Source organism: Puma concolor, chromosome A2, assembly GCF_028749965.1.
Source record: "Puma concolor isolate L17-30 chromosome A2, mPumCon1.1.hap2, whole genome shotgun sequence".
Taxonomy (NCBI): domain Eukaryota; kingdom Metazoa; phylum Chordata; class Mammalia; order Carnivora; family Felidae; genus Puma; species Puma concolor.
The window spans coordinates 160,615,980-160,640,570 of NC_141668.1; the positions used below are offsets into that span (position 1 = coordinate 160,615,980).

Genomic DNA, 24,591 nt, shown 5'->3' on the forward strand with positions numbered 1-24,591 from the left:
CCAGAACGTGTGCATATTGATTTATTTGTCCACAAAGATGGGAGTGAGGGAAGGTGGGGGAGACAGGAGGGGACCCTACTCTCCCATTGGAGCTCTGGGGCCCACTGTGGCTCCATTACTGGGGATTTTAGGGTGTCTGGCCACTGCGAACTCTTTCCCTCTCAGAGGTCCCTGAAAGAGCCCCATACGCCTGCTCCAGACGTGTCCACCCATGCACACTAGTCCTCACACACAGACACACACGCACGGAGGCAATAAATATGTTCCGTACCAAAGTGCCCCCAGCCTGACATTTCAGGTGGGGCCCCTCCACAGGGAGGTCTTGTAAGTGCTCAGTTTCTTCAGGGATGTGGAGGAAGAATGGGGGAGGGGAAGGGCCAGGCTCTGCTATCTCCGTTTCCTGGTTTGAGGCAATCACGGGGCTTTCCCTGGAAGAGAGGGTGGGGAAACCAGCTGTTTTTCTAAAAGCCCCCAGCTACCCCTATCCAGCCAGAGCCCAGATAGGGGCTTTCCCCCACCCTGCCCCAAACAGCACCTCACCATAGTCCTTGGGCCCTCCGCGGAGGAGAGAAGCAGAGTGCAGTGCTTAAAGCTAATACTGAATTGGTTGGCAGCAGCAAGAGGATTGGCGCGGGGCATGGGTGGGGCGGGGCAGGGAGTGTCTCACCACCCTGGGGTGATGCTCACAGTAACTGGTGTTTCCCTGGCTAAGGGGAGGCAAGAGAGGCCAGCCCAGCAAGCGGAAGAAGTGCCTTTGGCAGCAAGGAGAAAAGCCCTTGGTACTCAGAAAAGATGGCCACGACGGCTGGTCCCGAAAATCCCCAGTCCCAGCCTGTGCAACCAATGCCCCAATAGCGAGCACTGGAAACGAGGAATGATTCTCAGCAACGGGCTGGCTGGTCACTAGGCAACGCCCCAGCAGCCGGGACCAGGGCCTGAGTGACCGGTCTGGTCCCTTCAGGGGCTGGATGGAGCACGGCCTCAGCAGCCAGGAGCCCGGGGCCCCAGTGACCGGGGTCCCACCCCGCCCGGCTCAGAGGCACACGTTTATCTGCTTGGAGAGCTCTCTCTCCAGGTCCAGGATGAGGGCGTCGAAGTCTTTCAGGTTCAGGTGCGGGTTGAAGGGCGCCTCGAAGTCATCGTCGAAGTCAGCGGCGCCCTCCGGCTCGCCCGCGTCCTCGTCCTCGTCCTCGCTGCAGCTGCCCGTCACGTGCTCGTAGTCCGGCCCGGACAAAAAGTCCCGCGCGCACGGCAGAAAGTCCCGCCCGCAAACGCTCCAGTCACCCGCGTAGCGGTTACTCGGGGGGCTTTCGGGGCCGCCCCGGCCGCGGGGCCGAGTCACCACCTCGGGGCTGGCGAGTGGCAAGTGCAGCGACGGCTGCCCTTTGGGCCGCACGTACGGGGCGACGTCCGGAGGCTCCGGGGACCTGCGGGGATCTGCGGAGGGAGAGCGGGGCTCGTGACGGCGTCACGCGCCGCGCGAGAAGTCAGACCTCTGATTGGCTGCCCAGGTAACCAGGCCCCTGATTGGCCCTGACGAAAGAAAAGCCCTGCAACCGCATCGCGAGTTCCCTGGCGGAGCTAGAACTGGTTGCTTAGGCAACCGGCCCTCTGAAGGGCGTGTCAAGAGGCAGGGCCTCTGACCGCGTCAAGCTTGGATGGGCTCTAGCTGGACGGGTTGCCGGGGCTACCAGGTACCGGTTTACCCTGGTGAGGGGGCGTGGCATGCCTGAAGCTCGAGACTCTGATTCGTCGCCCGAGAAAGCGCCGCTGCGGCGGCCTGGCCTTGATTGGTGGTGAGGGCTGGAGGCGGGCTCACCTGGCCAGGCCTGCAGCAGGTAGTGCAGCACCTCGATGTGGCGCTTGAAGTCCACAGCGTTGGTGGGGCCCGGGCCAGAGCTCCGGATGCGGGGCCTGGCAGGTGACTGGCGCGCCGGTAGCAGCACGGGACCGAAGCACACGGCCAGGTTCTGCGGGGTCATGCGATTGTGGGCGTGGAAGGAGGAGACGAGGCGCAGGTGGTCCAGGAGAAGCGTCAGCGTGGCCTGAGAGAAGAAGGTTGGGAATCGTGAGGCTGACTGGTCCCCTGTCACACCTGGTGGAAGGGGGGGGGGGGGGGGCGGGTAGACGAACGCGGCCCGGAGTGGGGAAACTCAAGATCTCATAGCTGGTTGATGGCCGAGCTAAGGCTTCGATACTACTATTATGATCCCATTTTGCTGGAAGCGAGACTGAGGACAAAGGTAACTTAGTTTTGGAATGGCAGAGCTTGGATTTGAACCCACTCCTCTGTGTGTTAGTCAGGGCTAGCATTAATTCCATTTTACAGATGAGGGTATTGAGGCACAGAGGGTCGGGACTTCTCTAGGATTCCACAGCCAGGAACCTCCCTTGTGGTAGGTTGACAGACCTGTATTCAGAGCCTCCATTTTTTGTGATGTTCTGGCTGTGCAACCTTGGGCAACTCACTCAACTGCTCTGGGCCTAGGTTTCCATAGCTATGAAGTGGGGATTCTGATAGCACCTAATAGCCACATGCTCGTGCACATCATGGGCTCAGGTGTGGATGAAACACTCTACTGGTGTCAGCCCGCTATGAGTCCTGCCCACTCCCACCAGGCCCAACTCACCCTCTCCACATCCGGCAGGCAGTTGAGGAGCCCACGGGTGCCCTCAGTGCTGGAGGGCGCCCTGCTTGGGGGTCCTCGGGCCATGGCTTCCAGCACCACCTGATAGAGGGGCTGGGTGATGAGCGGGGTGGGCAACTCCCGAAGATAATCCTTGAGGATGCCTGTGGACACAGGGCCCACTCTGGTCAGGGCACCCCTGGCTTCTGAGTCTGGAGGGGTCAGCTGGGGCTGGGAGGGGGAAGAGGAGGGCAGGCACAGGAAGATGAAAACAAAGCCAGAGAGAAAAGGGTGAGGTCCCAGAGGGACCACAGGGACTCCCTTGAGGTGAAGGTTGAATGGGGAGCAGGTGGGGGTAGGCAGGGGCATGCTGACCAGTGATGACATTGATATCGGGATACAGGTCCTCGGAGAGGCAGACGGCTGCACTGTCCCGCTCAAAGGCATCCCGAAGTTCTTTCTTGACAGCTGCCGAGCCACACAGGCGGTAGAGCCCCACCACCTGGGGGTGGGCGCAGAGAGATGTCTTCTTGCCAGTGCTACAAACTGATGAGGGCCGGGTGGGCTGAGGGCTGGAGGCCCGGGTCAGGGTGGCAGTGGGCTGAGGGCTTGGGGGCTGGCTTCAGCTTTACCAGCTGCCTTCCTGCCCTTCTGACACCTGTCGTGGTGTCCCCACCATGGCTCCCTGAACAAGCTGGCCGCGTAAGCCCTCTGCTTGGCTCACTTATCCTCAGGTCACTTGTCACCTCCTCTGGGGAGTCTTTCCTGACTACCCCAACCAGAGGTCAGGTCCTGCTTTAAGGACCTGCTCTCTCCCTGCTTCTCCCCTCTTGTCCCAGCCACAGTTTTACACTTGTGAGTTTCGGGGATCGTGTCTTTTCTCCCATCAGGCTCTGAGCTCCAGAAGGTCTGGGACCCTGGGTTCTGGGTTGGGTGCTATGGTCTAGGGGAGCCTTCTGCCCTTGTCTAAGCTGGGATTGGGGCTAGGAGTGTCCCAGGCAGGGTGCACGTGTGGGGAAGGCCTGGCCTCTGTACGCGGGGTGTCCTGGGGGTGTAGGTCTGAGGTCTGGGGGCCAGCCGGGATGGGGCAAGGGGCTCACCCGCAGCCCTCGGCGCTCGATCTGCCCAACGCACTTCTGGATGATGAGGGGCACCTGGCCGGGGGGCTGTTCCCGCTCCACCAGCAGCGGCAGGGGCAGCCCAAAGACGCGGGGCTCAGCTGTGCCTGGTGCTTCCTGCTGCTCTGACAGCGTCAGCTTGGCATACAGCAGCCCCTGGGGCTCCAGGCGCACGGCCAGTTGCTGGGCCTGGCACCCTGAAGACACAAGGAGGCCTGTGGGGTCTGCCCCCACAGGCTCCTGTGCCCTGGCCCCCTACTCCAAGCCACCCCCCAGGCCCCGGACACTCTGGGGGAAAAGGGGAGCCGAGTCCTGTGCCAACCGCTCTTCCCTTGCGGCCACGTATCCTACCTCGGAAGACCGTGGGTAGCAGCACAGTGCCCTGGGCACAGGGCCGGTGTCGCCGAACACCGGGGTCCCATGCCAGCACCAGGGCCCGCAGCAGCCGGGCAGCCTCGAGCTCCAGGTGGAAGGTGTGGTCCAGCCGCAGGAAGTCGGGCCCCCCCCTCAGCGGCCCCGTTCGGGCCCGGGCCACCCCATCCACCTGCAGTAGGCAGCACAGGTCTCTGGGGGTGGCCCCAGGTGCCGGCCGCAGCCCCCCCAGCCCGTACAAGTGTAGGCTGAGGCGGCCCCAGAGTGCAGCGGGCGGCGCTCGGGCTGGGGGGCCCGCCTCGTAGGGCCGGAAGGCAGTGGGCGATGGGGGCCCCGCTGGGCGCTCCGGAGAGTCCCCGTCACTGAGGTAACCGGCCCGAGGGCCCCGTGTGGCCCCAGCCCCTGCCGCCCGGCCAGGGGCCCCCACACTGCTGTCCAGGTGGTAGCGGCTGATGACGGAGCCCTCGGGGGCGGCCCTCTCACGCTCGCGGCCCGCCCGGGTGCCCCGCAGGCTCAGGCGGCGCCGAAGGTCAGGCAGCTTCTTCATCTTCATGGAGAGGCGCCTGGCTGGGCCGGGGGACTTCGTGCGGGAGGCTTTGGCTGGGGGGCTGGCAGGGGCCGCGCCTGGGGAACAGCATACCTCAGGGGTCAGAAGCCTGGGCTTGGGACCGGGGTGAGGCTTGTGGTCATCTTGGGGGGCCGGAGGTCTGAGGCTTGTGCTCACCTTGCGAGGCTGGGCCCTCTGGCTCCGCTGAGCCTGGCTGTGGCCCCGGGGGCTCAGGTGCCAGGGGTCTGGAGTCTTCCTCAGGGATAGGGTTGTACCAGATCTCACCCGCGGGCTCCCCGCTGCCGGGCGCCCTGGGCCCCAAAGCAGCCTCTTCTGGTGGCTTGGCCCCACCCAGCACCCATCGGCGGCTGCTGGGCTCCAGGCTCTGCAGGTAGGCCCCCCGAGCTGGGCTCCGGGATGCCTCGGGGCTAGGGGGGCCCTCTGCCCCGGCCTGGGACTTTTCGGGGGCGTGGGGCTCTGGCTCTGGAGGACTGGGCTCCGGGCGCTGGGCTGGCCGGCCTGGCAGAGAGCAAGGGGGGTGACACCCAGCTACCGCCTGCTGCCCCCAGTGCAGCCCTAGCGAAGAGCTCTTTCCCCAGCAGGGGCCAGGGCTGGGGTGCACGCGGCTCTGGCATTCACTCCACTTGTTTGTTTGGAATGGGCGGGCACAGGCCAGCAGTCTCACTGGTTGCCAGCTTACAGCCCACCCCCTCTTAGTTCCTGGGGTCCCAAACGGGATTCTGTCCCTCTGCCCTTCAGCCTCAGGGGTCCAGTGGGGTTTCTCCAGACCTGGGCCCTGCATTCTCAGCTCTACCTCCCACCCCTGGCATGGAGCCCTGCTCCTGTCCCTTCTTACTGGGTGGCTTTGGGCAAATTGCTTTCCATCTCTGAGCCTCAGTGGCCTTCTGTGAAATGGGGGGGGGGGTAGTCAATGCCCCCCTCCAGGGAGGCATCAGAGAGCTCGGTGTGGGGAATGCTTCCTAGGCATCCAGGTTACGGTCAAGCACACAGCCCACAGTGAACGCTGGCTTGCTTCCTTAGGAAGACAGGAGCAGGCACGTCGGCTAGTGCTTTGTCCTCCCATTCCTGCAACATCCCCCCCCCCAACCCCCCCACCTCTTAAAAGCTTGTCTTCCAAACTCTTTCCCTATCCTGGAGTGGGCCCTGTCTCTCAGCGCAGTCCAGATCCCCATGGTCAATGTCTTGGGGCCTCTCCTCTGTTCTACCGTCCTCCCCTCTCTGACATCCTGGGCTGTTTCCTGTCTGTGTTTGTGCGTGGGCACCCCGGTCCCTTCTCTCTGCTCTAGGAGCCTTGGGAATCTTTGGGAAGGGCTGGCGGCGGGGGGGCGGGGGGGGGGACGGGGAGCTCAGATGTGGAGTCCTCAGGCCTCCCTCCTTTAACACCTTCCTTCCCGGGACTTTCTGTCCCACGCAGCTCCCAATTCCTCAAGGTCCTGTCTTCTGGCTGGTAGAGTCCCTCCTCTGGTCAACTCTGATTTCCAACACCCTGGACTCTGCCTCGGGGGTCTCTATTAGCAGCATAGTCCAAAGCGCTGTTTAACTCACTTCATTGGCTCTGGGCAAATTACCCAACAGCTCCGTGCCTCAGTTTCCCCTCCTGCATAAAGGGGACAGTTTCCTGGGGCTGCCTAAGGTGGGTGCAGCTGCAGTCACTGGTTAATAGGAGGGGGCCGGCGGGTGGCTACTGGGGTTGATGCACCGCCCCTCTCCCTCCTCTGCAGGACTTCGCTACCCATCTCCCATCCTGGAGGGGCGCAGAGTGTCCCCGGCCTGGCCTGACTGGGGCCCGTTTGCCAGCTTCCCAACTCCTCCTCCCCTCCGCCCTCCAGGCGCTCGGTCTCGGCCCCATTTCCTGTCAGGGGCGAGGCCCCCCTCCCGGGCCTCCTAAGGCGCCCGCAGCGCTGGCATCCCCGGCCGGGCGCGCATAACGGTCCGCGCCCCCTCTCCCCCTGCCCAGCCCCTTCCTTCCAGGACCCCTGCCCGCTCTTGGTCCCCCACCCCGGGCCGCAGGGGACTCCGCGGGGCTCCCCTAGCCGCCGCAGCCGGCCCTCCTCGGGGCTCCAGGACCCCCCCACCCTCCCGGGCCAGGCGGGGTTCGGCGCCCCCTCCTCCGCCGTCCCCCTCCCCCCCCCCCCCCCCCCGCGCTCACCGCGCTCCTTCGCGTCCGACTTTTTCCGGGGAAGTTTCTCCCGGCCCCGCAGGCGGGAGAAGGTTTTCCTGAGGAGCGGCTCGGCCATGCTGGGGCCCGGGCCGGGCCGAGTGCGCGCCCCGGGCTCCGGCCGCGCCGCCCCCCTGCCCTCCCCTCCCCGCCCCTCCCGCCCCCCGCTCCGCGCCAGCAGGAAGCGCATTCCGGGAATGCTTGGCCCAAACTTTTTTTTTTTTTCTTTCCCCTTCCCGCGGCCTGAGCGAGCGATGCTGGGAGATGTAGTCGCCCGGGCCGGGTGGGGAGGGAATGGGGGCTCTAGGCTGCCTTCCTCGCTCCCCTTGGGACTATCATGGCACAGCCCTCGTCTTCCCTCTTACCCACCCTGCTTTGGTGATGGAATACAGCGCGTCATGCTGGGTTTACCTTCAAAACGCATCTTGCCCGTATTTCCTCTCCTATCCCCCCCCATCTACTGCCCCAGCCTGGTGCAAGCCCTGGCCTCTCTCCTTTCCATGACAGCTCCTCTTTTTTGGTATCCTGGATGCCCCTCGGGGCGCCTCCGTCCTCCACCTAACTTTCCCACCCCCCATTCCGGTTACTACTGATGTTTAACAAGCCACCCCCCAAACTAGTGGTGTGAAAGCCATTTTATGTCACAGGTGCCGTGGGTAAGGGATTTGGGCAGGCCAGAGCTGACATTGATTGTTTCCACTCAATCAATGGTTCAGGGGGAACTCAACAGACGTGGCTGGAATCATCTGGAGGCAAGGTCACTCACAGGTCCTGAGGGCTGGGACCTCTTCACAGGCTGTGGACTAGGGCTGCTACGTGGGCCTCTCCCTACGGTCCGGCCTTCTTCCCAGCAGGTCAGTAGTCAGGATGACCAGACTTCACTCATGGCCACCCAGGACTCCGAAGGTGAACAGGACAGATGCTGCATCACCTTTCCTGACCCAGCCTTGGGTGTCATGTTGTGTCACTTCTGGAGCCAGATTCATAGACCCCACTCCTCTCAGTGGGCGATGTGTCAAGGTGACCTTGTGAACAGGATGTGGGCTGGGAGATACTATGGCCACCTTGGGAAATGTAACCTGCCTCACACCTACATTTCATTCTCTGTGCAGTGCCCAGGGTCGACTTAAAAAGCTGAAGTCGGATTCCAGCATGCCCCACCCCTGCTGTACAGTCTTTCCATGACTGCTCATCCCGCCTAGAATAAAACCCAGATTCCCAGTAAGAGTTCTAGCCTCATTTCCTTTGTTGTCTCCATTGCTCACCATGACCTTCTCTCTGGTCCTCCTTTACATCAAACTGTCCCAATCCCTTTGCACAAGTAGTCCCCTCTGTGTGGGAAGACTTGGTTCCTCCGAATTTGCCTCTTTCTCTTCTTTAGTTCTAAAAGCACCTCCTTGGGAGGCCCTCCTTCAACACCCACCACTGTCCACTCACTATTACCTCATTGTATTTCATTTCTCTGAACACTGTCACAGCCTGAGCTTAATAGCTCCAATGCTTTGTTCTAGTTCATCTGCTTAATTGTCTAACCTTGGGACTCCACCAGAGGCTTGTCTGTTTTGTTCACTGCTGAATGTCCAGGTGGGAGATCAGGTGCCAGGTACCAGAGGCCTGGATAGGAGGGGGTGGTGGCCAAGAGGTTTGCACAAGAGGAGGTCGTGAGTGTTTGCTTATCATGTGTCTCAGAGTGGATGTCTGTGTTTGTCCTACTTGGAGTTTGTTGAGCTTCTTGGATGTGTAGATTCATATCTTTCATCAATCTGGGAGGTTTTTTTTGGGGTTTTTTTTTGGTGCAATTATTTCTTCAACTGTTTTTTTTTTTTTTTCCTATCCTTTTCTCTCCTTCTGGGACTCCCACTATGCGTATGTTAGTATGCTTGTTAGTGTCCTACACGTCTCTCAGGTTATGTTCATTTGTCTTGGATGTGTGTGTTTGGGAGGAATCAGGCTGAAGAGCAGTAGGGTTCACCCCAGATGTGTTTGAGGTAGCTGCAGACAGTGGGGAGAGAGGTCAGGGTCAACACAACACCTGTTCACAAGTCCAAGGCAGGGGGTACAGGAAGAGGGCCCCATCAGGGAGGGTACCCCAGAACCTCCAAGAAGCTGGAGGCTGATGTGGGGATGAGATCAGCCCTTAGAATCACCCATCAAATGATTAAAAAAAATTCAAGCACTGGGGTGCCTGGGTGGCTCAGTCGGTTAAGCATGTGAATCTTGATTTTGGCTCAGGTCATGATCTCATGGTTCATCAGGTTGAGCCCCTCATCGAGCTCTGCGCTGACAGCATAGAGCCTGCTTGGGATTCTCTCTCCCCACCTCTCTCTGCCCCTCCCCTGCTCATGCTGCTCTCTCTGTCTCTCAAAATAAATAAATAAACTTAAAAAAACATGTACCACATCAATCTTCATTTTTGGTAAACTCCTTTGACTGTGTTTCTGCACTTTCCCTGTTACATTTATTTGTCTACATGTAGCTCATTTAATTCACAGTTGGCTATGATTCTTTCTTAACAACCAGAAATTCATGGTAAGTGTTAATAAAATGGCTATGTATACTAATTTTCACATTTTGTGAAGTGTGTACAATTATTAATCTGGATTTTGGTAGCTGCTGTTTGGATTTAGGAGCCTGTGTGTGTGTGTGTGTGTGTGTGTGTGTGTGTGTATTCTCTTTCCCCCAAATGCTCTCGCTGGCTGCTTGATGGATAGCCCCAGCAGAATGGGGATTTGTTGAAAGAAGAAATGCAGGCAGAGGGAGCTGGTGAGGTTTGCACAGATCTCTGCACCCCTGTGGCAGACCGTGGGGGGTAGTGGATAAGTACCCCAGCTCCCTCACCCCTCATGTGGGATGACTGATGTGTATGTTCCACACTGACCCCCATGGGTTCCCCTGGGACTGAGTTCCAGCTGCCCACACTGGAAACTTGAATATCAGCACACTCTTTACTGCCTTCCTTCTCTTCCCTTCCCTTTCTCACTCCTCCACCCCCCTTCCAGCATTTCCTAGATCACTTCCCAAATAAACTTCCTGCACTTGAATCCTTATCTCAGAGTCAGCTTCTTGGGAGCCCTAAATGCAGACATTCTCTCTAGGCCTCCGTTTCCTTATCCATCCAAAAGGAAGAATTACGTGCCCCCTGTTATCCAGGCTGTGGGGGTGGGGACAATGGCGGTGGGATGTGTGTCTGTGGGCTAAGCCTCCTGTATGCCATCTCCCTAGGGCCCTCTGTTCCTGGGACTAGAAGATAGAGAAGGTTATGGGGAACAGGCTCCCAGCTCCCCCCACCCACTTTTGTCATTCTCAGTTGCCCCTGTGCCCGCGGCTCACCTGCAGGAGGCATCTTCCAGGGTGAAGAGGCACTTGCCTGGCTGGGAGTCCATCCTCAGAGGAGCCAGGGAACAGGTGGCTGCTCAGAGACATCCACCAGGGTGGCTTCAAGCAGCTAGAGGGGCAGAGGGTGGCCAAGGCACCATGAGGCAGCTTCCTGAGGTGGAATGTGGCGTCACCTGGCAGGCAGTTAGTGGGGCGGCATATCTTGGCCGGAGCCTCTCAGTGGCCCTCGGCAAAGCCCAGCAGATAAGCTGTAGAGTGGAAGCTAAGGTGCATCAGAGCCCCCAGCTCCCTGTGCAGAGCCCTCCTTCCATCAGCTGTAGGTCTGCGGGACCCTTCTGCTCTCCAGGCCCCTGCACAGGCCCCAGGACACCTTCAGAAACTGGCCACCAGCTGGCATGCCAAGAGCTGCCATTGGTGTCCAGCTTGTAGGACCTCTGGCTGTTCCACAGGAAGGGGAGGCAGCCTGGAGAGGGGTGACAGACCAGTTAGGTGGGGCAAGTGGCCTGGTGGGCAGAACCAGGCAGAGACTCCGTGTCATTCCTTACCTTCTCTCTCCTCTCTCCCAGGTCTCTGGGCTCTACTGTGTCGTCCACAGAAACATCTGGCCCTTGACTGGCTCCTGGGAGGTGGCCCCTAAGCCCTTGGAGTATCCTACTTGACAAGAATCCCTTTGTATACCTGGGGGGCCATGCTAACCACGTGGTTTATAGTGGGGACCTTGGGCCACACTGACCCAAGAGGTATCAGTCTGACCTCTAGAGGGGCAAGAGACTGAATAACCAAGGCCAGCCACATGGGTGGTCAACCGTGTCTACGTGGCTGTTATAGGCTGAACTGTGTCTACACCAAATTCATATGTTGACTCCCTCCCCCTTCCCCCCCATCCCAGTACCTCAGGATGTGACTGTATCTGGAGATGGGGCCTTTAAACAGTGATTGAAACAAATGAAATCTTTAGGGTGGGCCCTAATCCAAGGTAACTGGTGTCCTCATAAGAGGAAATTTGGACACAGAGATGTGTGTGCACAGAGGGGAGAGCATATGAGGATACAGAAGACGGCCATCTACCAGCCAAGGAGAGAGGCCCCAGAAGGAACCAGCCCTACTGATGCCTTGATCTCAGACTTCTGGCCTCCAGAACTGCAAGAAAATAATAAATCTTTCTTGTTTAAGTCACCCTGTCTGTGGTGTTTTATTATGGCAGCCGTAGGACGATAATACAGCGGCCTACCTTCAGTGAAAATTCTGGACGAGGAATTGTTTTCAAGGAGCTTCCCTGGTTGACAATATACTACGTGTGTTGTCAAACATCATTGCTGGGAGAATTAAGTGCGTCTATACAAACCCACAGGGAGGGGACAACTGGTCCCCTGGTGGCTGGTCTCTTCTGGACCCTCCCCGCCATGTGCTTTTTACCTTTGCTGGTTTTCATCTGTATCCTTTCCCTGTAATAAACTGTGAGTGTAACAATTTTGCTGAGTCCTGTGACTCCTAGTGAAGCATTGAACCTGAGGGTGGTCTTGGGGACCACCCACTAGGTTCACAGAGATAGGAGTGACTCCCCCCAAATCTAAACGTACGTTTAAAAGTAGGAGCTTCCCCTCCAGGGCCTCAGGCTGTAGCCTTACTGCATCTTCCTCGTGCCTTCCTGGACGTGCCTTTCTTTTTCACCAGCTGATCCACCATTTGCCCCCTACCCCCCCACACTGAGCCCCACAAGGGGCTGCAGCGTGACCTTGGGCACTCACCTGAGAGGGCATCCAGCACGGTGGAGGGAGGGGTCAAGTTTTGGGGTCACACTATGCTGGATTGGAATCCCCCCCTCTGCCCTGATCTAGCTTATGACGTTGGCACAGTCACTTTCCCTCTCTGAGCCTCAGGGTCCGAGTCTCCAAATTGCTTTGCGTCACCCAATAAAGTCCCATGTATAGAGAAAGAAGTGTTACTGTGCTCTCATACTGGCCAGGGCCACTCTGCTTCTTCAGATAAATCGGCTCAACCCCCTTCGAACACCTTGCTGAGATTTTGGAGAATTACTAGATGATTGTTTTCTCATGGTCTTCTGTTATCGCTGAGTTAGTTTCATAGTGAGCTCGCTCTTTCTGGTCTCTACGAGGAGGTGCACTGGCTTCTCTCCTTGATTTCACCAGGGCTCCTGGGTGTGTAACAGCCTTTACTGAGGCTGGGGGAGCAGAGGGAGAGTTTACATTGCATACCACAGCAACTTAACCTTGACTATTAGATGTCTCTCTTCCAACCCGGACTACCTCCTAGAGTCTTGTCATTGCACTGCCTCCCTATTCATTCATTTGTTCATCCATTCATTTGTTAATTCATTCACTCAGTCGACACATATATTTCGAGTGACCGATGTACTAAGCATGGGGGTATGGAGTTGGGCAAGATAAACAAGAAAACACAGTCTCTCATTTCTCAGCTCACAGTTCAGTCGGTGACATAGATTCTCATGAGAGAATCACACATATGAATACCAAATCACCGATGTGATGGGGACAATGAGGAATAGTGAATGTATTTGGGCACCTCACATAGCTGAGATAAGGAGGGGGTGAAAGACTTCCCTGAGGAAGTGCGGTTTGCCTCGAAACCTCAAAGCTAAGGAGGCATTAGCATATGTAAAGGTCCTGTGGCACCACCTGTCCATTCCTTGTCTGGTGCTGGGATTCAGCTCATTTCATCTCTTACTCTTTGGTCCCTTTTGGTCTCCCTGCTTCTTGTCACTCCCATCCACATGTGCCAGGGTTTACAAACTAGAGCCTGTGGGCCAAATCTGGCTCTTGAGCTATGAATGATTTTTTTAAAAATTTTCATTTATTTATTTATTTTGAGAGAGAGAGAGAGAGCCCACGTGCAAGTGGCGGAGGAGCAGAGAGAGAGGGTAAAAGAATCCCAAGCAGGCTCCACGCTGTCAGCGCAGAGCCCAAAGTGGGACTCTGGGACTCTCACGAATTGTGAGATCATAACCTGAGCCGAGATCAAGAGTTGGACACTTAACCAACGGAGCTACCCAGGCGCCCCAGCCACCCAGGCACCCCTGATTTTTAAGAGTTTAAAATGTTTGGAAACAAATAAAAAGAAAAACATTTTGTGGGCTACTTTTGATAATTCTGTTGGATAATCAAAACTTTAAAGCTAGTATCCACGAAGGTAGGCTTAGTGGTAACCGTAGCATTAATGTGTCCGACAATAGGTAATATTAGAAAGCTCACACTGGATGGCAGATTTTAGACAGGATTTTCTGTTTCACAACTTAGTTATTATTATTTTTCCTGCAACCCTGGAGCCCGGCCAGTTGAAAGAGAAGGTAGAAACCTCCTCCTGATTTCTTCTTTGTGGGCGACAGCTGAAATAATTTGGTAGTTGAGATAATTGGGATCCTACATTGCCAGGTAGTCAAATTAGAAGAGGCAAGTGTGTAGGAGGGTTTCTGGGGGCAGGGGGAAGAAAAGGAGTGAACCGAATGCCAGTCACTAAAACCCAAACAGCAAGATCCATTTTTGCAACATATTTGACTTTCATGAAAATATAGAAGGCACATGCTATATTTTATCACTACAATCTGGGGGAGAGAAGCACACAGAAGGTGGATGTTGGTTAGGAGTCTTTCTGAATCATTTTGATGTCAATACATTTTTTTAAATGAAACAGTAAAAAAAAAAAGGCTATATTTCACAACATGTAAAATTATATGAAATTCAAGTTTCAATGTCTATAAATAAAGTTTCATGGGTTCTCATCGACTCCCATTCCTTGATGTGCTGTCGATGGTGGCTTCCATGATGGAACAGCAGAGGTGAACCACTGTGCCAGAGGCTGTAGGATCTATACAGCTGATAATTACTCTCTGGCCATTTATAGAACGTTTCCTGACCCCCAATCCATGGTATGGTTCACCAGTGGATTTATTCAGAAGCACAAGCCCTCCCTATATCCCTGCTTAATGTTCTGGTCCCCTCTGCCCTGTGGACCAATCCCTGCGGTGAGTGACCACACCTCTGTGGGCTGGGGACACACCTTTCCGTGATTTCTCTGAGCAATCCAGGCTCGGTCCCACCACAGGAACTTTACACATGCCGTCCCTCCCAGAGCACGACTGCGCGGGAGGTCGGGGGAACTGGGCCAGTTTACAGCCAGGATAAAGGTTTCTGAAAAACCGAACTTTAAATCCATTTTGTGAAACGGCACTATCGCCACCTGGTGGCCACGTCCTCCAGCTGTAGCTGCAATTCTTTGAAAGCGTTTGGTGGGGTCTTTGGACCTTCCTCTCCAGGGCGGTGTTTATGGAAGGGAAACATGGAAAATGTCCTTGGAAAAATGCCCCAGATATGGTTCTCTTGTATCTCTGAACTGAAGGCCTATTTGGGTCCCAAATCGCTACTTCCCTTCTTTCCACCCCCCACTGATTCCCGTGATCCCCAAACTTTAAGGTTCATATAAGCCCCTTGGGTTGTTGTTAAATTATGATTCAATGGTTTCGGATGGCGTTTGCGTCTTCATTTCTAGCAAACTCCCCATGAAGCTGATGCTTTTGATTCATGGATCTACTTGGGTATCAATTTCTATGTTTTCTATAGAAAAGGGGTCAGTAAACTCCTTTGGTAGAGGGCCAGATAGTAAACATTTTAGGCTTTGTGCAACATGAAGTCTCCTTCAAGATTATTCAGCTCTGTCCTGTAATTTGAAATCAGTCATAGATGATTAATGGGTGTGGCTGTGTTCCCATAAAACTCTATGAGCACTAAAATTAGAATTTTATATAATTTCAGTCTGTCATAGAGTAGTCTTTTAATTTTTTCCCAACCACTTAAAAATGTAAAAACGGGGTGCATGGGTGGCTCAGTCGGTGAAACATCTGACTTCGGCTCAGGTCATGATCTCGTGGTTCGTGAGTTCAAGCCCCACATCGGGCTCTGTGCTGACACTGCAGAGCCTGCTTGGGATCCTCTCTTTCTTCCTCTCTCTCTGCTCCTCCTCCTCCTCTTACTTCTTCTTCTTCTTCTCCTCCTTCTCATTCCTCCTCCTCTTCTTCTTCTTCTCTCTCTCTCTTTCTCTCTCTCTCAAAAATAAATAAATAAATCTAAGAGAAAGAACTCTGTCAGATGGATGGGCCTGGAGGAGAGGTGCACATGGGAGGCCTGTTGATGACAATGATTTCCAAACTCATGGCCACAAGATGTGACCCCAAGGCACCTGTGAGACCGAGGCTGGTAGCTGCTGAAGTGAATAAGTGAGCTAATCCCAACAGATGCTTTCAATGTCCTTCTCCGAGTCACTTGGGAAGCATGGTGATGTAACTGGCTAATATGTGTTGTCTTTATCAATATTAAAATGGTGTGGCCAATCTTTTGTTCGACTAGTGTTACCCACGTAGCAATCCCATAAGCCTAATAGCCCAGAGAGGGCCAATTTAAGACTACTTTTCTGATCTTCCCGGGGAAGACAAACCATGGGGAAAACACATGTCTCTCTCTTCGGGTTCCCATAACTTTCCATTCAACTTTTGTGACACATTTACCATGTTGTACCATAATGATTTATTCACACATCTCTATCCCCCACTCAACTCTGAATGCCTCGAGGGCAGGGATGGGATGTATCTCTGTGTTCTCACCACCCAACAGTGGTTCTGGAACACGGTAAATGCCAACCACCGTTCTGACCTAGCACTGACAGGAGACTGCTTTGCTGATGAACCTCCTCAGGGCTGCCTTCATGTCCTTGTTCCTTAGGCTGTATATAAAGGGGCTCAGCATGGGGATGAGCACCCCACACATCAGGGCAGCCGCCTTGTCCTTCTGGGAGGAAGCGGCAGATGTGGGCTGCAAAGTACACGGCCCAGACGGTGCCATAGAACAGTGACACTGTGGTGAGGTGCGAGCCACAAGTGGAGAAGGCTTTCCACTTGCCCTGAGCAGAAGGGATCTTGAAGACTGCCCAGAAAATGCAGGTGGATGCAGGAGAGGGGGCTGATGCCCATGATGATGCCAAGAGCAAAAACCACCAGCTCATTGGTGTGCATGTCAGAGCAGGAGAGCTTCAGCAGGGGCATGAGATCACAGAAGAAGTGGGGGATTTCGGAGCCAGAACAGAAGGTCAGTTGAGCCATGAGGGAGGTGTGCATGAGTGACTGGAGACTGGTGATCAGCCATGGCCCCCCAACCAGCAACCCACAGACACAAGGGCTCATGATGACTGAGTAGTGTAGAGGGTGGACAATTGCCACAAAGTGGTCAATGGCCATCATGGCCAGGAGGAAGTTGTCCATGGTCCTGAACAGGTGGAAGGCATACATCTGAGCAAGGCCGCCCACAAAGGAGATGGCCTGGCTCTGGGTGCGAAGGTTCACCAGCATCTTGGGACAGTGGTGGAAGAGAAGAAAATATCGACAAGGGACAGGTTGGAGAGGAAGAAGTACATGGGCGCGTGGAAGTGGGAGTCTGTGATGATGGCCAAGATGATGAGGAGGTTCCCACAGTGATCAGGTACATGGAGAGGAACAGCCCAAAGAGGAGCATCTGATGCTCTGGCCTTTCTGAGAATCCCCGAAGAAGAAATTCCGAGACTGCTGTTTCATTTTTTTGGTGTTTTGGTTCCATTGACAGCCTGTGTCTACTGCAGAGGAAACAGGGGAGGAAAAAGGAGAGGAAAACAACATAAGCTGGAAGTTGGATATGGAGCTCCAGGCCTGGAGGTTGTAGCATTCTGTGAAGATCTGTGGGTTTCTGTTTGTCCCCAATGAAACCGACCATGCCTGAGATAGTTTGCATCTCAAAAACTTAACTTGGTTGTTTAGAGACAACTCAGAAATTGCCCATAAATACTTTTGTTGTTGTTTTATTTCCTCCCAGTGGAAAAATGCTTTGCAGAAAACACAATGAAGCTGGATCAAACCTAAACCAAACCCAGCACAGAAAAAGGGAACTCGATCACTCTCTTTTCTTCCTTCTCTTCCTTTCCCTCTGTCATTCTCTATTTTCTCTCCTCCCTTCAGTCATCCTTCCTGAACATGATGCAATGTTAACATCCATTTCAGGTTAATGACTAAGGATATAAGGACAAATAGCACTCTTCTTCTGCTTCCAATGAATGCCACATTTATTAGGGGCATTTTATGCTCTGCTGCCACGTCATGACTACAGTAAAACCCCTCTCATCCATTGTGATGAGGACCAGTGCTAAACATCTTGTGGGAACACAAATATGCACAAACATACTTTTCGAATTTTAACTTTGGTCAAGAATGTAAATTTATTCACCAGGCTTTGATGAGGACCACAGTGTTCTCTCTGGGTATGAACGCATCGATGGTGAATCTGCCTGATCACCTTTCCTGCCTGAGTCATACCCATAGGCTTCTTGCTATGCTCTAGTTTGCTCCACTAATGTGGAACAAGATATTGGGGATCCTTGAGAAACAATCCAAGGACAGAAGCCTTGCAGGTTTTTATGATTTTACACCTCAGTTATGTTGTTATCTTGCTCACATCTCATTAGACAGCAATTGTTTTTTTAGTGATTCCTTTTTATGAAGTCTTTCTAAAGCATTCAACTTGGATTTAATCAAAAAACATTTCTCTCCCTCCCTCCTTTCCTTCCCTTCCTTCTCTTGCGATTATATATATATATATATATATATATATATATATATATATATTTGAGAGAGAGACAGAACGAGTGAGGGGCAGAGAGAGAGGGACACACAGAATCTGAAGCAGGCTTCAGGCTCTGAGCTGTCAGGACAGACCCTGACGCGGGGCTCGAACTCACAAACTGTGAGATCATGACCTGAGCTGAAGTCGGACGCTTAACTGACTGAGCCACCCAGGCGCCCCTTCCTGCAATTCTTTTATTTCTATAGCATTGAATTAAATGATACAATTGCAGCAGCAACTACAACCAGTACAGTCATATTTGGTATTACTTAAAACAATTCAGCTCAACTCAGCTGATGAGAGCAGAAATGCTTTGGCAGGTTTGTGACTAACCTGGCCAGGAGCATTCAGCATACTGGGACAGCACCCAGTCCATTCTCAGGGGGAGATAGAGACCATGGATGAACCCAGAAAGCTGGTTAAGTGGAGATTTGAAAGAGGAATTTCATGGTAACAAAGTATACTTGGAGCTTTAAAGCCAATGGCGTTTTAGAAGTACATTTTGACATTAGCAGTAGCCTTCCAGGACAAGAAATTTTGTATTTTCTCATGTTCTAGACAGGCTGTCACTAGCAATTGAAACCCTCAGTGAAAGACACATTGTTATAGTGTGTTAAACAGCTGTTTAAGAAGTTTATTCAAAACAAAACTCCCAGACACAGCCTGGATTGTTCAAAGGTGAGTTGTTTTCATAAAAATGACAAAAATGTGGGGCGCCTGGGTGGCTCAGTTGCTTAAGCATCTGACTTTGGCTCAGGTCATGATCTCATTGCTTGTGAGTTCAAGCCCCGCGTCGAGCTCTGTGCTGACAGCTCAGAGCCTGGAGCCTGCTTCGGATTCTGTGTCTCCCTCTCTGCCCCTCCCATGCTCATGTTCTCTCTCTCTCTCTCTCTCTCTCTCTCTCTCTCTCTCACAAATAAATAAATATTTGTGAAGAAATGGGCAGAAGACGTGAATAGACACTTTTCCAAAGAAGACATCCAGATGGCCAACAGACACACGAAAAGATGCTCAACGTCACTCCTCATCAAGGAAATACCAATCAAAACCACACTGAGATATCACCTCACACCGGTTAGAGTGGCTAAAATTAACTCAGGAAACAACAGATGCTGGCAAGGATGTGGAGAAACGGGAACCCTCTGGCACAGTTGGTGGGAACACAAACTGGTGCAGCTGCTCTGGAAAACTGTGGAGGTTCCTCAAAAAATTAAAAATAGATCTACCCTAAGACCCAGCAATAGCACTACTAGGAATTTACCCAAGGGATACAGGGGTGCTGATGCATAGGGGCACTTGTACCCCAGTGTTTATAGCAGCACTTTCAACAATAGCCAAGTGTTGGAAAGAGCCTAAATGTCCATCAACTGACGAATGGATAAAGAAGATGTGGTTTATATATACAATGGAATCCTCCTTGGCAATGAGAAAGAGTGAAATCTGGCCATTTGCAGCAACGTGGATGGAACTGGAGGGTATTATGCTAAGTGAAATAAGTCATACAGAGAAAGACAGATACCATATGTTTTCACTCATATGTGGATCTTGAGAAACTTAACGGAAGACCATGGGGGAGGGGAAGGGAACAAATAGTTACAAACAGAGAAGGAGGGAGGCAAACCACAAGAGACTCCTTAAATACAGAGAACAAACTGAGGGTTGATGGGGGGTGGGGGAGAGGGGAAAGTGGGTGATGGGCATCGAGGAGGGCACCTGTTGGGATGAGCACTGGGTGTTGTATGGAAACATGAACCATGGGAATCTAGCCCCAAAACCGAGAACACACTTTACACACTGTATGTTAGCCAATTTGACAATAAATTATATTTAATAAATAAATAAATAAACATTAAAAAATTAAAAAAAAAAAAAGGAGCCACTGGTTCTTTATGTGTGGGTCTCTCAACACCCACCGCAGGGAGACAGTGTTGGTTATACCTGACAATGAGGCACACAGGCTGAGAGCGATGGTAGGGGCCTTCCTCTTGTAAAGGCTCTACTCCCATCTGGACAGATTTATTCTTATTCTCTCACCAGCCACTGCTTCTCTGAGAGTGTGCTTCGTGATGAGAGGCATTTCAGAGCTACACTGTGCTAGGGAAAACGATTCAACCACAAGCATCTAAAATTATCGTCTCCTTGCCTTCCAAGGAATATTGGTCTCCAGAAAGATTTAGGGTTAGCTGAAGTGGGATCAGGACGTATATGGGAGAACAGAGTAAGTAGGTAGGTGTGTATAAGAAAGGTTACAGGTGACCCCGAGACGTTGTGAGAATAAGAGAGAGGTGCAAGTATCTGCTATGAGGAGTAGAACCCTTGGAGGTGGAAGAGGTGTTGGAAGGGGGCTTTTAGGAAGGTTAACAGCATAATCGCCTCCTTGGCAACCTCAAGAGATCTCTGGCAAAACTAGTCTTTTTTTGTGGCACCTGGGTGTCTCAATCAGGGAAGTGTCTCACTGTTGATTTCAGCTCAGGTCGTGGTCTCAACGGTTGGTGAGTTCAAGCCCCACATCAGGCTCTGCACTGGCAGTGTGGAGCCCTCCCCAGCTCACGCCCTCTCTCTCTCTCTCTCTCTCTCTCTCTCTTTCTCAAAATAAATAGACTTAAAAATAACGAACAAATAAAACCCCCCTTATATTACTTTTGAAGATTTTTCAGACTTGCATTGGAGGCTTTGTAAGGGGATGCTGTGGGCTGTGATTATTCCTGAGAGTCCCTTCCTGGCAATATATTTGCAGCTGTCTTTGGTTGTTGGTGTGAAGTCCCTGGTTGCCCTAGAGTAGTGGTTCTCCACTTTGAGCTGTGTCAGTGTTTCGTAGAGGGCTGGAGCATCTTGGGTGGGGCTTGATAATCAGCGCCCCTAGGAAGTTCCTGGGAGCTACGCTGCTGCTCGCCCCGGGGACCTCATCTAGATGAGCACCACAGTGGAGAAAGCTGTCCCATTTGTGCACATGTCCCTCAGCTGCAGATCCTAAACGTTTTCTTCGCATGAGCTTCCACAGAGTGTGTGCCCTCTGTGTCCTCTGTCCATTCAGAAGGCGCAGAATTGGTCTCAGACACTCCTGTCTCTCTGGGCATCCAAGAAGGAAAGGGATTCCTCTTTCCCAGCCCCAAGCAGCTCAATTCCCTTCTCCATCCCTCACTGACTTACCAGGATAGTATCACCAAGGGGATGGTGTTGGCCAACCTCCTTTTACACTGACTTCCAGGGTATCCTGTGGTCAGCGTTAAGCCCTCCAGAAGGGCACAGGAGACCACTGAGGCTGTGATGGCGGGGGCGAGTCTGATGTCTGTGTGTGTGGGGGAATCATGTGTCCACCCAGGCCTGGGGCAGGTGAGCAGGGCGCCAGGGACACAACAGGATACTTACAGTTTGGGGGCCCTTGGGGGACGCTAGCCCCGTGGCTCCTTGTTAAGAAAGAAGATGATCATTGTTTTGTTTCTATTCTTGCCACTTATGGCCTGTTCTCTGGGGTAAGTGCACTTTGGGATGATGGAGAGGGCGAGGAAATGGAGAAATCACCAGGGATTCACTCTCACAGGACACCCCCCTAAAATCCCCTCCGAGCCCAGACTGGGCCTCATGGCAGTTCCTAGGCAGGGTGGTTTGAAGGTCCAAGCCCTCCACGGAGTACTCAGATGTCTGACCCAATGTCTTGATCCCACGAGGAAGGGAATTTATACCGTTGGGTTCACCAAGGAAAGTAATAAATCTCAGTAAGGTCAAATGAATGAATTTAGCAAACACTTCCTGGTCACCTGCCATAGGTCAGGTCCTGTACTTGCCACTGGGGCTTCAATCCACATCCTTGGTAAAAACACCCTCCTATCAGCCACATGAAGGGCTCAGTCTTCATTAACTCTACCGAGCCCACTTTGGATGGGATTAGGAAATCTTTGTTGGATCCTTGCCACCAGCAATGTTGGTGAAACTTTGTTTTTTGGTGTTGGGTGTTTCCATCATGACCCCAATTTTTGTCCCCCCCACCCCAGGGGGGAGCCTCTCTATCTCCTGGGATCTTTTTTTTTTTTTTTTAACCTTCTCGTCCATTGGCTTTCTGTTGTCTTTAAAAAATTTAACTTTTAAAGTGTGTGATACTCGGGGGGGCCAGAGTGGCTCAGCTGGTTAAGCATCTGACTTTGGCTCTGGTCATGATCTCACAGTTCATGAGTTTGAGCCCTGCCTGTGGTGAGGGGCCTGTTTGTGATTCTTGCTCTCTCTTCTCTCTCTGCCCCCACCCCCCACCGCTTGCACTTTTTCACTCTCAAAATAAATACACTTAAAAAAATTGTGTGATACTCACTCTTGGTTAGAAAATAGTCCTACAGTGGGGCGCCTGGGTGGCTCAGTCGGTTAAGCGGCCGACTTCAGCTCAGGTCATGATCTCACGGTCCGTGAGTTCGAGCCCTGCGTCGGGCTCTGTGCTGACAGCTCAGAGCCTGGAGCCTGCTTCAGATTCTGTGTCTCCCTCTCTCTGACCCTCCCCTGTTCATGCTCTGTTTCTCGCTGTCTCAAAAATAAATAAAACGTTAAGAAAAAAAAAAAAAAGAAAATAGTCCTACAGTGAAATCATGAAATGCTGTCCCCCAAACTGGATCCCCATCCCTCCAGTTCATAACAAGCCACCATCAATGAACAGCCCCTATTAATGATTTCTTATGTAACCTGCCAGAGTACCTTCACTCCCACACTCCCACCTTCGCTACACACTTACTCTCCCCTCCTTCTGCATATAAAAGTTAGCAAACTATAATAGTGTTCTGAATCTTACAGTTCTTGCTTAATTGATTTTGGTGGTATTTTCTTTTTTTTTTTTTTTTTTTTTTTTTTTTTTTTTTTTATTTATATATGAAATTTATTGTCAAATTGGTTTCCATACAACACCCAGTGCTCATCCCAAAAGGTGCCCTCCTCAGTACCCATCACCCACCCTCTCCTCCCTCCCACCCCCCATCAAACCTTAGTTTGTTCTCAGTTCTCAACAGTCTCTTATGCTTTGGCTCTCTCCCACTCTAACCTCTTTTTTTTTTTTTTTTTTTTTGTTCCCCTCCCCCATGGGTTTCTCTTAAGTTTCTCAGGATCCACATAAGAGTGAAACCATATGGTATCTGTCTTTCTCTGTATGGCTTATTTCACTTAGCATCACACTCTCCAGTTCCATCCACGTTGCTACAAAAGGCCATATTTCATTTTTTCTCATTGCCACGTAGTACTCCATTGTGTATATAAACCACAATTTCTTTATCCATTCATCAGTTGATGGACATTTAGGCTCTTTCCATAATTTGGCTATTGTTGAGAGTGCTGCTATGAACATTGGGGTACAAGTGCCCCTATGCATCAGTACTCCTGTGTCCCTTGGATAAATTCCTAGCAGTGCTATTGCTGGGTCATAGGGTAGGTCTATTTTTAATTTTCTGAGGAACCTCCACACTGCTTTCCAGAGCGGCTGCACCAATTTGCATTCCCACCAACAGTGCAAGAGGGTTCCCGTTTCTCCACATCCTCTCCAGCATCTATAGTCTCCTGATTTGTTCATTTTGGCCACTCTGACTGGCGTGAGGTGATATCTGAGTGTGGTTTTGATTTGTATTTCCCTGATAAGGAGCGACGCTGAACATCTTTTCATGTGCCTGTTGGCCATCCGGATGTCTTCTTTAGAGAAGTGTCTATTCATGTTTTCTGCCCATTTCTTCACTGGGTTATTTGCTTTTCGGGTGTGGAGTTTGGTGAGCTCTTTATAGATTTTGGATACTAGCCCTTTGTCTGATATGTCATTTGCAAATATCTTTTCCCATTCCGTTGGTTGCCTTTTAGTTTTGTTGGTTGTTTCCTTTGCTGTGCAGAAGCTTTTTATCTTCATAAGGTCCCAGGAATTCACTTTTGCTTTTAATTCCCTTGCCTTTGGGGATGTGTCGAGTAAGAGATTGCTACGGCTGAGGTCAGAGAGGTCTTTTCCTGCTTTCTCCTCTAAGGTTTTGATGGTTTCCTGTCTCACATTCAGGTCCTTTATCCATTTTGAGTTTATTTTTGTGAATGGTGTGAGAAAGTGGTCTAGTTTCAACCTTCTGCATGTTGCTGTCCAGTTCTCCCAGCACCATTTGTTAAAGAGACTGTCTTTTTTCCATTGGATGTTCTTTCCTGCTTTGTCAAAGATGAGTTGGCCGTACGTTTGTGGGTCTAGTTCTGGGGTTTCTATTCTATTCCATTGGTCTATGTGTCTGTTTTGGTGCCATTGGTGGTATTTTCATATCTGTAATTTTTTTTTACAGCTCTTTATTTCCCATCGAGTTGATAGTACCACCATCTATGTAATCAATTTTCTCTTGATGAGTGTTTCCAGTCTTTGCTAAAATGAATACTTTGTACACACATTATTTTACACTTCCAACATGTTATATCAATGGAATCGTGCAGCGTGTATGCTTTTGATAAAGTTCGGCATTTTACACATAACATAATAGCCTTGAGATTCAACTGAGTTGTTACATGTATCAATAGGTCCTTCCTTTTTGTGACTGAGTAGTATCCATGGTATAGACGAACTGTAATGTGTTCATCCAGTCATTCACTGAAGGTTATTTCTAGTTTGGGCTGTTATAGACAAAACTGCTATGAACATTCATGTGCAGGTTTTTGTGTGGATATACATTTTCATATTTCCAAGAGTATAAGTGTATGTTTAAGTTTTATAAGAAACTATCTGTGTTCTAATATATAGAAATATTTATATATTTAT

The 24,591-nt window shown here is 51.9% G+C and overlaps 2 protein-coding genes across 3 annotated transcripts; both read right to left on the bottom strand.

Moving 5' to 3' along the window:
- Nucleotides 1–8: 8 nt before the first annotated feature.
- SYDE1 (synapse defective Rho GTPase activating protein 1) lies at nt 9–6,981 on the bottom strand. Of its 2 annotated transcripts, none has more exons than XM_086698818.1 (9): nt 6,835–6,981; nt 4,842–5,183; nt 4,097–4,741; nt 3,728–3,942; nt 3,003–3,129; nt 2,631–2,791; nt 1,820–2,045; nt 1,046–1,437; nt 9–428 (listed from the first exon to the last, which is right to left on the bottom strand). In XM_086698818.1, exons 1-9 carry the CDS (start codon nt 6,920–6,922, stop codon nt 342–344), a joined length of 2,283 nt encoding a protein of 760 aa, XP_086554944.1. In that variant the 5' UTR covers nt 6,923–6,981; the 3' UTR covers nt 9–341. The 2 variants fall into 2 exon arrangements, with proteins under 2 accessions (XP_086554944.1, XP_086554945.1); XM_086698819.1 differs by having other exon boundaries at nt 541–1,437.
- An 8,879-nt stretch (nt 6,982–15,860) lies between these two features.
- OR1I1 (olfactory receptor family 1 subfamily I member 1) lies at nt 15,861–16,796 on the bottom strand. The gene is given in 5 exon segments (XM_025915832.2): nt 15,861–16,016; nt 16,018–16,150; nt 16,152–16,560; nt 16,563–16,673; nt 16,676–16,796. Coding segments are annotated over 5 exon segments (930 nt in total).
- Nucleotides 16,797–24,591: the final 7,795 nt, after the last annotated feature.